This window comes from Oryza sativa, chromosome 10 (genome assembly GCF_034140825.1).
Source record: "Oryza sativa Japonica Group chromosome 10, ASM3414082v1".
Taxonomy (NCBI): Eukaryota; Viridiplantae; Streptophyta; class Magnoliopsida; order Poales; family Poaceae; genus Oryza; species Oryza sativa.
This window is the reverse complement of record NC_089044.1, coordinates 23,542,315-23,553,549: the sequence shown is the minus strand read 5'-3', so window position 1 is coordinate 23,553,549 and position 11,235 is coordinate 23,542,315. Positions and strand designations below refer to the sequence as shown.

Sequence of the window (11,235 nt, the reverse complement as noted above, 5' to 3'; positions counted from 1 at the left end):
CAGTCAATGTCATGCTGAAATGCTAATCCAAAAAGTCTAAACGAATTTATAGGATTTTAATACACTAACCGTCATTCTTTACAAAGATATCAGTCTGGCATCAACAGTGGGTGCCAAATTGATGGCGGCTTTCTTTTCTGGAGATGGAAGCAGACAAGATTAGCTGATTGTCACATGCTCATACCAATAATTGAGCGAAGCTTGTACTGAAATCGTGGCAAAAAAGACGAATTTGCACCAGCCGGGAATCGAACCCGGGTCTGTACCGTGGCAGGGTACTATTCTACCACTAGACCACTGGTGCTTGTTATTTGAGAGAATTAGTATTAATTACTTGTTTAATTTTACTGTTAACGAAAACGTGCGTAATCATCAACCCGAAACAAGCATAAACAACAGGAGTTTTCTAGTCTTTGCTGTTTGCTTACGAGAATTCAACAGGCAAAGAATTTTAATAAAAAAATAAAAATAAGAAAAGGAGCTACTGGAGCAAGACATGTTGAAACGCATGTGGAGATTAGAGCGAATAGTGATGAGTGAGCGAGCTGGGGCCAGATACTTACTTTTGTCGACACCGATGGCCCGTTTGTTCACGAGTCACATGCGCGATAACAAAAGCCGCACGCCACCCACGCATTTTTCTGCCCCATCCCACGGACCAAATTAAAAAATCAATTATCATTATTTTGCTGTACTAGTACAGTATCTCTCTTGTTGCGTTTGATTTGCTTTGTTTTGTTGGATGGATGGATGGATGGATGGATGAGGTGGGTTGGTTGGTTGGTCCTGGCCTGCCATGTCCTTCATGTCAACGTTCATTTTATCTCTCATCACTAAGGTGCTTTCCATAAAACATATATACCTAAATAATAAATTAAATTAATAATAAACCACCTCAATAGTATATCTACATAGGTATCTATAGCTATCTAATGCATTGCCTCGTTTTTCTATAGACTATCTTCAAGTTAGTAGATAGATTTGCTCTCTCTCTTCATTTAATCTCTTCCATATAGGAAAATATGCTGACATGGGTATCTTGTAGAGAGCATATAGATAACCATTGCGGGTGCCCTAAACCTAGCTTTGATGATCTATCATTCACACGCACATCCAGCTTTGTTTTGGTCTGTTTCGTTTTTGTGCTGCCAAGCCAAGAAGAGCAGCTCCTACTTTGCTTTTTGCTTGCTTCTCAGTTCTCCCTCGGTCGCTAATCGTACTGTGCTACTGCCTGTTTGTGATGGCGAGATCTACCCACCCAACTCACATGTGCTGCAAGACCATGTCCCCATCATGTGTGTGCAGGTCGTCTTCTCCGTGCTGCTCTCCGTTGAAGAAGAGATGGATCATTACGGGCTATGGCAGGACATGAACAGGATGAATAACTATCCATCCAACCAACCAACCACCATTCCTCCTCATCTCCTTGCTTGCAGTTGCTAAACATTAAAGTGCTGATGAGATAATAGAGTTGATTGATCAAGCAAAAAAAGAGCATATCCATTGCATTTTTTATTTTTTTTACGAGATCAAAAACACCACAACATGTTGTATTCCTTCCTTCCTCCCTTGTTCATTGGCATGATGATGGTACAATACCAAATCCTATATACAAAGTCTATCATATTTAGGTTTAGTAATTAACAAGGACCAACATATCGCCGATGATTTCTTTCCTCCCTTCCTTCCTTCCTGCTAACAAAGAAAGGAAGAAAAGAAATACCAACCGCTGCTATCAGTATCAAAAACAAGACGACGATCAGCAGCAGCAGCTTCAGCTTGAGTTGCGAGTTGATATCAATCATCCTCTCCATCCATCCATCCATCCTAACACAGATCTTTAAACTTAATTTTACAACAACAACATGATTTGATCATCGTCTCGTCGTCTTCTTGGCATTCCTGAAGCTCTGGCCATGGCTACGCCGGCTTGGGGAGAGTAGAGAGTATATCGATTGGGTTTCCTCGCTAGAGTTGAGTTACCGGGCGGCGGTGCCAGGCTCGGCGATGCGGGTGTAGAGCGCGGCGTTGAGCTGGTCCTGCGAGTAGACGCGGCTGGCCATCTTGACGGCCACCTGCTGGATCATGAGGTCCTTGACCACGGAGACGCTGGCATGGTACACGTCCAGGTCCAGCTCCCGCAGCGCCGTCATCAGCCGCGCCGCCGGGTGGTTCCGCTTGTGGCACTGCACGCGGATCATGGCCTCCAGCCCAAGGATCTTGGCCTCGATCTCCACCGCGTGGCACCGCGCCCCGCCGTCTCCGCCGCCGCCCGACGGCGCCGGCGGCCGCGCGTCCCGCTCCTTCTTGAGCGACTCCATCTGCGACTGCAGCGTCTCCTTGTCCGTCTCCAGCGCCGTGAGCTTCCCCCGGAGCTCGTTGATGTAGGAGATGGCGTCGCCCAGCAGCGACGCCTTGTCCATCTTGGACACGTTGGGCACCACGGCGCGCAGCGCGTAGAAGCGCTGGTTGAGCTTCTCCCGCCGCTGCCGCTCCGCCTCCACGTGGTTCAGCGGCTCCTCCCGCCCGTTCGCCGGCTTCCGCCCGCGCTTCCGCGGCCGCTTCTCCGCCTCCGGCGGCGGCGCCACCACGCGGCTGCTCTCCACCTCCCGCACCGACGCCTCCAGGTCCGAGTGGTCCGACTCCGACTTGGCCGGGGCGCCCGTCCCCGTCGACGGCCGCGTCGTCGGCGCCGACGAGAAGGACAGCATCCCCTCGTTCGCCGTCGCCGCCGGGTGGTTGTTGGTGTTGCTGGCGCGGGAGGTGGCCTCCATGGACCTCTTCTGGTTGTTGCTCTTGGCGTCGTTCGCCGCCGCCGTCAGCGTCGGCGTGTGCTGCGAGAACAGGCTCCCCGGCGCGGTGGTGAGGCTGGCGGTGGCGGCCGGGGGCGCCGGCGACGGATTCCTCCGGCCACTGCTGCTGTCGTTGCCGAAGTTTAGGATCTCGCCGGTCTCGGGCTTGAAGAAAGGCGGGGCCGCGGCGCCGCCGTTGGACGCGAAGTCGGAGAAGTTGAGCTCCCGGCGGAAGGGGCCCTGCTGAGCCTGGCTGCTCTGCTGCTGCTGCTGCTGCCGCTGGGGCGGCGCGGCCGGCTGCGAGGGCGTCGGCGCGTGCACCGACGGGCTGGGATTCTCCGTGAGCGTGCTGGTGCTCCCGTTCTCGAAGTGCTGGATCTGGTGCGGCGGCGGGGGTGGTGGCTTGGAGACGGAGATGTCTGCGGCGGAGATGGAGTCCTTCATGTCCATGGGGGGCGCGTCGGCGAGCCAGAGCACGGAGGGATCGGCGGAGGCGGCGTCGGGGTGGGGGGGCCAGGAGGAGGCGGCGGCGGCGCTGAGGTTGAAGAGGGCGCGGATCCTGGGGATGCTGTCCCCGGTCTGGAAGATGACGTCGGTGGAGCCGAGCTCGAGGACGCCGGTGGCGAGGGGGAGGCAGACCATGGTGCGGAGGCCGAAGGTGTAGGCCTGCCTGGCGCGGTCACAGGGGGCGGAGGACAAGCCGGTGGCGATCCAGGTGGGCTGGGCGGCGAAGAGGGCCTGGCCGGGGAGGCCGAGGCCGTTGGGGAAGGACTGGGTCATGGAGACGAGGAAGAACCACTCGGTGTCGGTGACCTCCTCCTCGACGGCCTCGTCGGGGGCGGCGCCTGCGCCGGCGATGAGGGAGTTGAGCTCGCGGAGGACGCGCTTGCGGTGCTCCTGCTCGGCGGCGGCGGCGGGGGTGGAGGAGCGCTGCTTGCGCTTGTCGTCGTCGCAGCCCTTGTAGTAGCCGTCGCCCCAGCCGAGGAGGGAGGCGCCGGTGGAGACGTCGATGGAGGACTGCCAGAAGATGGCGTACGTCCACGTCTCCCGAGACCCCTCGATGATCGACTGCAGCCGCTGCTGCAGCGTGTCCTGGTTGAACGCCGCCGCCGCCGGAGCTGCTGCAGGCGGCGGCAGGACCTGCTGCTGCTGCTGTTGGTGGTGGTGGTGAGGCGGCGGCGGCGGCGGCGGCGGGGTGGAGGCCGCCCCCCACGGGAAGGCCGGGAGGTCGGCGGAGGCCATGAACGCCTCCATCATCGACGCGTTGTCGTCCGTCCAAAGGTTCATCGATTTGATCTCGATTTCTTCTTCTTCTAGATTTGATTTGATTTGGAAGAGGACTCCTACAAGAGAAGAAGAGAATAGGAGGAGAGGAAAGGTGGGGATGGGTATGGGGTGGAATGGATTTTTGGTGGTGAGGAGAGGAGATAACAAAACCCACATGGGTCCCATGGCTAATCACTCAAATCAAATCATATTTAGTGTCCAGGGGTATTTTCGGTATTATCACTCCTCCTATGTCTACACTCCTAATTAGCGATCATTCGCGCGTCCGCCAGCCGCACCATCACCGCTTCACTCATCTTCCTTTTTTTAGCCATACCATGTTAAATCGCCCGCAATTCCTATTTTTCGCTATCAACGTGTGGTATGCATGTTTCCACACAAATCATGCATATGCGCATCATTCCGTGATTAGCCTCCACGATTTGTATACTGCAAATAATAAAGTACAGTATATACTAATTTTCTTTTCAGCCTCCCTGAAATAACGAGTATTTATACATAATAAAGTTTATAAATAGAAAGTTTGCATGCATTTTGTATATCGTGAATTTATATATAGACCTTTATTTAAAAAAACAGAAGGTTTTTTAAATAAATTTTTTTTATAATTATCTTAAAAAAATTTATAAAAGATTTTGACATCTTTAGGATGAATTTATCTAGTATAATTTATAGTAAAAATAGTTATAAAATAATGATAATCTAAAAATATATATTAAAAAATAGAATTTGAAAGAGCGATTTTCGGATCATCGGTGCGCTCACATGGTGGCTTGGGCCTATGGGATCGCTCGCCTAGCCGCCGCAACCACCCTCCTATCTCCTGTTTGTGTAACCTCCCTCCGGGTAATCAGCCTCCGCTCTCGCTCGATCCCACATGTCAGCGTCCTCCCCTCCATACCATGCTCTCTCTCCCTGCTTTCCTCTCGTGGGAAGTGTTTTACGATCCCTTATCTTTGTAGATTTTACATTACATGTTAGGAGGCAGTGGTGGAGCATATGTTTCGCTCGATCCGAATTTTGACAATGTTTTATACTACTACTAAATCTTTTTAGGACTTTGTGGATCACATCGTATTCCTTTGAAGAAAAATATAAAATCACGTGTGCTTCTCCCAGAAGGTTCATGCGGTCCTATGGTTAAGTTTAAGACGAATTCTATCATTATCAAGAGTTACTCAAGCCTTAAGGCTATTTTCCCCTTCCTTAACTTGCGGGCAGTTTTGTACTATTGTCATAAAAAAAAGATCAATTGACTGACAGCAATGTTATTTTCATAAGAGCAAGTTTCATAAGTATAACTCACTGCTACCTGTTACTCCATCCGTTTTAAATTGATCATCATATAATTTTATTGATGTTATTTCTAAATGATATCATATTTGCATTCATTCATTAAGTATATTCGTTTTTGTGCATTAGAGTAAATGGATATTGATTTATGCATCTAAGAATAATGGGGATGATGCATACACCAAGTTTGTTACTGGAGTAAATATAGGACGAGAGAAGCTTCCTTTGGTCTTGGTACATCTACGTAAGATGATGATCAATTTGAAATGGAAAAAATAGTCCATATTAAAAGTTAAAACCAACACATATAATAGATTAGTTATAAGGTTATAGCTTTAATTTTTCTCTTTGTCTTTATCTCAATGATACATTTAATGTATTTGTGTTAGGGCACGTGTTAGAACTATCTCTTGTATGAGAGCTAACCTTTTTTTTTCTATATACCTTCTTCACGTAAAATTATAGTAGACTTATAACTCGCTATTATCCTTGTTCCTTGCTCTAAGATGGAAAGGAATTACGGCGCATAAATGCTCTTAAAGAGATCGATGTAAGAGTGGTAAAAGTTCATTTTCATTGTAGTACACTAGTACTATTATCTAATAGGGGTTGTTAATTTGTTTCACCATCACAAGTCATTAGTTACACCATTCCACATTCTGACGTGGGCAAATTTAGGCGCATATTTAACTCATACCATACATATGTATTGTATATCTTCCAACAAAGTACATTAGACAAGTTGGGGGGAAAAATTTGTGTGCAAAAGGAAGAATAAAAAATAAGTAAATTGTTCCTAGTAAGCACCTTTTTTATCGTGCCCGTGCATGATGAAGATATTTGTACATGTGCGTCCACGAGGGCCGTAACACACAAGTTGTGCTACTATACCCTCCCTCCCGTTTGACCCTGTTGGCCATTTCAAACATGTTTGACCGTTTATTTTATTTAAAACTTTTGTAAATATTATTCAAAAACTTGAATAGTAGTAGTATATTTAACAATAAATCAAATGATAGAAAAATAATTAATAATTTCTTAAATTTTTAAATAAGACAAACGGTCCAATATGTTTTAAAAAGTCAACGGCGTCAAATATTTACGAACGGAGTGAGTATATAAATAGTACGGTGTATTAATATAAACATGTTTGCATGTGTAAGTAGAGTGGTATTAGTGCTAATTAAGCTAGCTTAGCACATGTGGTTGCAGAGAGTTTTTTAAGAGAAGTGTGCCTCTACATCCAACTGGATATATACAGTAATTTTAAATTAAAAACTTAGCCTATGAAGTACGGAATTTAGCTCCCAAATAATCCAATCTAAAATTCACTTAAAATTAGGATTTTAAGGTGTTACTCAGGTCACTGTAACTACTGGGCTAATAAATGTGGCTGCAGAGAGTAGATATAACAACGATTTGGGTTGCTTATATAAATACTCTAGCCTCGTCGTCGCTAGCAGCAAGTGACCCAGCCGCCCGATTTGACCGTTGACCCGATCGATGAGTTGGGCCACGTGCAGGAAAGGCAGGTGAGGCCCACGAGGCAGTGACAGGAATGATAAACTACTGTGCTAGTTGGGGATCGATCTTATCATTTAAAACCTGCCAGAAAATCTGGGCCGTCCATGTTCACGTGTTTAGCGAGGGCAGAAGCGTGCTTTTGCCCCTTGTGCTTTTTTAAATTAATCCCCGTGATTTGAATCAAATAAAATCGCGACATGGGAGGTGGTGGGTGTAGCGTGGCCGGCGTGCCGGACAGGTCCCTATCCACGCCCTTCCCTACTGGAATGATCGATCAACACCGCTATTCAAAATGAATAATAATTCGAGTGTTGTTTAATTTATATTTGATTTATGCCGAGCACATGCAAGCTGTTTTTATTTTTTTCATTTCGGTCGGAAAAAAAAAATGCTTCGCTCACTCCAAATAACGAACCTGCGAAACCACTTATGAGTTATGTACGTGCTCGTGCTCAGGTATTTAGCTTCGCCCGTACATCCAGACTATACTCCAACCACACTAGCCTTGAATGGTATAGTAAGATACTCCCACCGTTTCTAAATATTCGATGCTGTTGATTTCTTTTAAACATATTTGACCATTCATCTTATTAAAAAAATTAAGTAATTATTAATTCTTTTCCTATCATTTGATTTATTGTTAAATATACTTTCATGTATACATATAGTTTTACATATTTCACAAATTTTTTTAAATAAGACGACGGTCAAACACGTGTTAAAAAGTCAACGGTGTCAAACATTTAGAAATAGAGGGAGTATTATGCTATTGAATTATCACTTAACAGGGTTATTAGGAGTTGGGTCTCCTTTTTGGGTGGGGCACCAAATCCATGTCATTGGAGAATAAACTAATGAGAGTGCTCGATAACGATAATCCTTGTGATGTTGTCGAGGTACCCAAATCTAAGGGCACGAAGAAGCTGTGGTTGAGCGAGTTGTGTAAAGCAGTCGTGGTCGATGTAGCCAAAGTCAGGGATAAAAATGATGAGAAAGCCAAACCGCAATGTCGGTGGCTAATTCAAGGGCAACTGGACCACCGTGCTAAAGTAGCAACAATGTCCGTTAGAAGAAGATGTGGCAGCGATACTTGAAGTAGGTGAAGAAGACCTCAAGTGGGTGATGTAGACCGATGCAGACAACGAGGATGTCGTGTGAACGGCGATCAAGATGAAGAGAGTGGTGACACTAAAGTCCGAGTAGAACAAAACAGCTACGGCGAGCAACGTTCCATGTAAAAGCAGTGACAAGAAGTCCACAAGCGGTGAGGCCATGCTAAAAAGGGCACATCTTAGTGACAAAACAATGGGTGTGATCCATGGGTAGGCACCCTGAAGCTTAGTGACAGATGACGCTCGTTCTTGAACACGACCAGTTGAGGAAATCATCGTTGTAGCTAGGCACTTGATCGGGTGATCAAGCCGATGATGTGCAAGGCGGCAAGATGGAGATAAAGCCATAGGCGATGCTGGTGTCGGAGTAAAGAAGCTAAGGTCCAAGGACGATGAGTGGTGATGAGTGACGAAAAAACCAAACCGAGGATAACAATTTTTCCATTTTTTCTGGTTGGATCGTCGGTCTGGTCTAGTTTTTTCCACTGTGCGCATGAGGATGAAAAATGGCAATGGGTGACGAAAACCCAATCTCTGGTTAAGAAGAAAAAAACATACAACAACATTATCTAGCTCCCATGACTAGCCAGATTGGTAATAGCATGACCGACCCAACACCATACGGCTCCATGAGCCAGCCTTATCCCTTCCACCACCCCCTCCATCAACATGTAAATAGAGAGAGATGGGAGAGTTGAAACTAGCAAGGCGAGCAAGCGTGGGGTGTAGCATGGTGGAGCCGAGGACACGTGTTGGAGAGTCGTTTGGTACCACTCACGTATTTCTTACTTTTATATTGTCATTGTTTGGAGAGATGTAGATTCTAGAAGAAGTTGTGACTACCATAAGCTCCTTGAACATGCCTAAATTTGGCTCCGCGAAGGGCTCGCATTGAAGGAACTTTAAAGGATATTTTTAAGAATTGGAATGCTTGGAAAGGATTTCCTATGTTATCTTTTGGAACAAAGGAATATGATTGGAATGTTTCAATAGATATCTGCGAGTCTTTAAAATATGGCTATACACCTTGCTATTAGCAACCATGCTGCTAGGCTACACCCAGCCCCTCTCTTGAGCTCATGTGCCGCCTTGACTTAGCCTTCATCCACTCCTAGGTGTGGACAACTTGTCGCTCCCACAACACCTACATGCATACAAGCAACAGGAAATGCCCTCTTCTTTTCTAGGTGTTTGCTGCTCTACTCCAGTTGGCACTTGCATACTTGCCCGAAAAGAGATGCATCCTACGTCTCTTCAGCATTATGCCGACGGAACATGCCTTCAAGGCATAAGGTTCTTGCACCCGAGATGTGTGCATAACCGAACCACTTGCCTGAGTTGGCATAATCAAAGTGCCTTCCTCCGCCACAACCCGCATCAAGACGGAGGAAAGATCGACAATCACATTTGACCGTGCCACCGCTCTAGAGATTTCAACATATACATCATGCCGGCGGTAAGCACACTCAGGTATACAACAAAAGATTCACCATTACTTTTATTCATACTTATCTCTAGTTGAGTCTAGCTTGATCATGCATGGTTATGCGTCCTCGGTCTATTTTCGTATGCTATGGTTTGGGTGGTCGTCGACATTCATAGGCTTTTTAAATTAAGCATGATGCTTAGGATAAATAGCTTGCTTTAATCAAAGTTGACGTGGTGTCAAGTTTGCTTAAATGAACCGTAGAGATAGTACTTTCATGGACTTCGGATGTATACCCTTCATGTACTAACCCCTATAGGAAAACTTTTCAATTTGATGGGTGAGTTCTTAAGCACGAGTCACACTGGAGGTAAGTCAAGGGCCAGGAACAAATCAATTGCCAAAACAGGCAAAGGAGAAACATATCACCTCTCAAGGTGCATGGTACGTATATTGCCAAATGCTTCTCTGCTATGTTATGTAACTTTATCTCAGCCCTGTATGAGTTTTGCTTAGATAAAAGTTTGGTGAACAGAAAAAATGTTTTTAAGAATAAAATAAATGTCTCTCGAAAAAAATAAAAAAAACATTTTTCTCTCGAGTAAAAAGAAAAAAATGACAAAAATAAAATTATGGCAAATTTATGGGATCTATGCTCATTAAGTTTTTAATCCAATTCCTTTTTAGCATGGATGTGAACAACTAATCTTGAGGCTATGATAAAATCTTTTCATTTTTTTATAGTCCCTCAGGTATTTGTTGTCCACTAACCTTTTGCAGGAAATAAAAAGATAACTAAGGAGAAGTGTACAATAACCTCAACATTCATACCACGCTCCTTGGACTATGAGAAGACAGATGCTCAGGGAACCAGGCAGAACAAATGCAAAGTTGTGTTGCATTCTTGCAACCGAATCAAAGCTTGGTAGGTCCTATCTGGTAAGAATTCGAAACACCATGTGTATCATTGCGTCACATATGTCCACCCTGCTAGGTTACCCATCACCTCTATTGCTGTCATAAAAAATGATAAAAAATATAAAAATATAAAATATAAATATAAATAAAAACAAAATAAAAGTGAAATAAAATAAAAGTAATTTTAGGCACTTCATGTGCCTAGAATTACTTGAATAAAATTTGGCTCACCGGTATTTTACCCCGGTGGAAGCCTATTTTGCTTTTTATCTTTTTGTTGAATAAAGACAAGGTACAAAACAAGTGTGGGGGAGTCTTTTCGAAACTCCTGACGCGCAAATGTGTATATTGTTTCTACTGTATCTAGTAGAACAAATGTGTGATACTAAAAATTAATTATTTTAGTAGGTTAGCAAACCAAACACCACCACTGTAGTAAACAAAATACTCCCATGTACTAGTACAAGTAAAAATTGGTGCCACATAGAGCAGTTCTTGTTTATAGTCGCATTCTGGCATCAACTTAAAAATGTATGATTAGAACACTATGGGTGTGTTCAGCACTCCTTTTTCTCAACCCCTCTCCCTTATTTTCCGCGCGCGTACGTTTTTTAAATTGTTGAACGGTACGCTATTTTTTAAAAAGTTTATATACGAAAGTTGCTTAAAAAAATCAAATTAATCTGTTTTTGAAAAAAACTAATACTTAATTAATTACGTGATAATGAACTGATCTGTTTTCCGTGTATACTGTTCAGTCTAGAAACGAGAGTGGCGAACACACCCTATTATAAAAAAGCCGAGAGCACAAAAAGCATGACGGCTCTACTGACTGGACGACGTGATCAGTAGAAATGGCCGATAAGAGCAGTGAGGTCGCGTA

The 11,235-nt window shown here is 45.0% G+C and overlaps 1 protein-coding gene and 1 non-coding gene across 2 annotated transcripts; both read right to left on the bottom strand.

Annotated features, from left to right (window-relative positions):
* Positions 1 to 233: 233 nt before the first annotated feature.
* On the bottom strand, positions 234 to 304 carry TRNAG-GCC (transfer RNA glycine (anticodon GCC)). Its single transcript has one exon. It is a non-coding gene; the product is annotated as a tRNA-Gly (tRNA).
* Positions 305 to 1,475: 1,171 nt separating this feature from the next.
* LOC4349484 (transcription factor MYC2-like) lies at positions 1,476 to 4,194 on the bottom strand. The gene has a single exon (XM_015758526.3). It carries the CDS (start codon positions 4,077 to 4,079, stop codon positions 1,980 to 1,982), a length of 2,100 nt encoding a protein of 699 aa, XP_015614012.2. The 5' UTR covers positions 4,080 to 4,194; the 3' UTR covers positions 1,476 to 1,979.
* Between the last annotated feature and the right edge of the window lie 7,041 nt (positions 4,195 to 11,235).

What these genes read in the sequence shown, in the direction of transcription:
- LOC4349484 (XM_015758526.3), bottom strand. Translation starts at nt 4,079, where the DNA reads ATGAACCTTTGGACGGACGACAACGCGTCGATGATGGAGGCGTTCATG.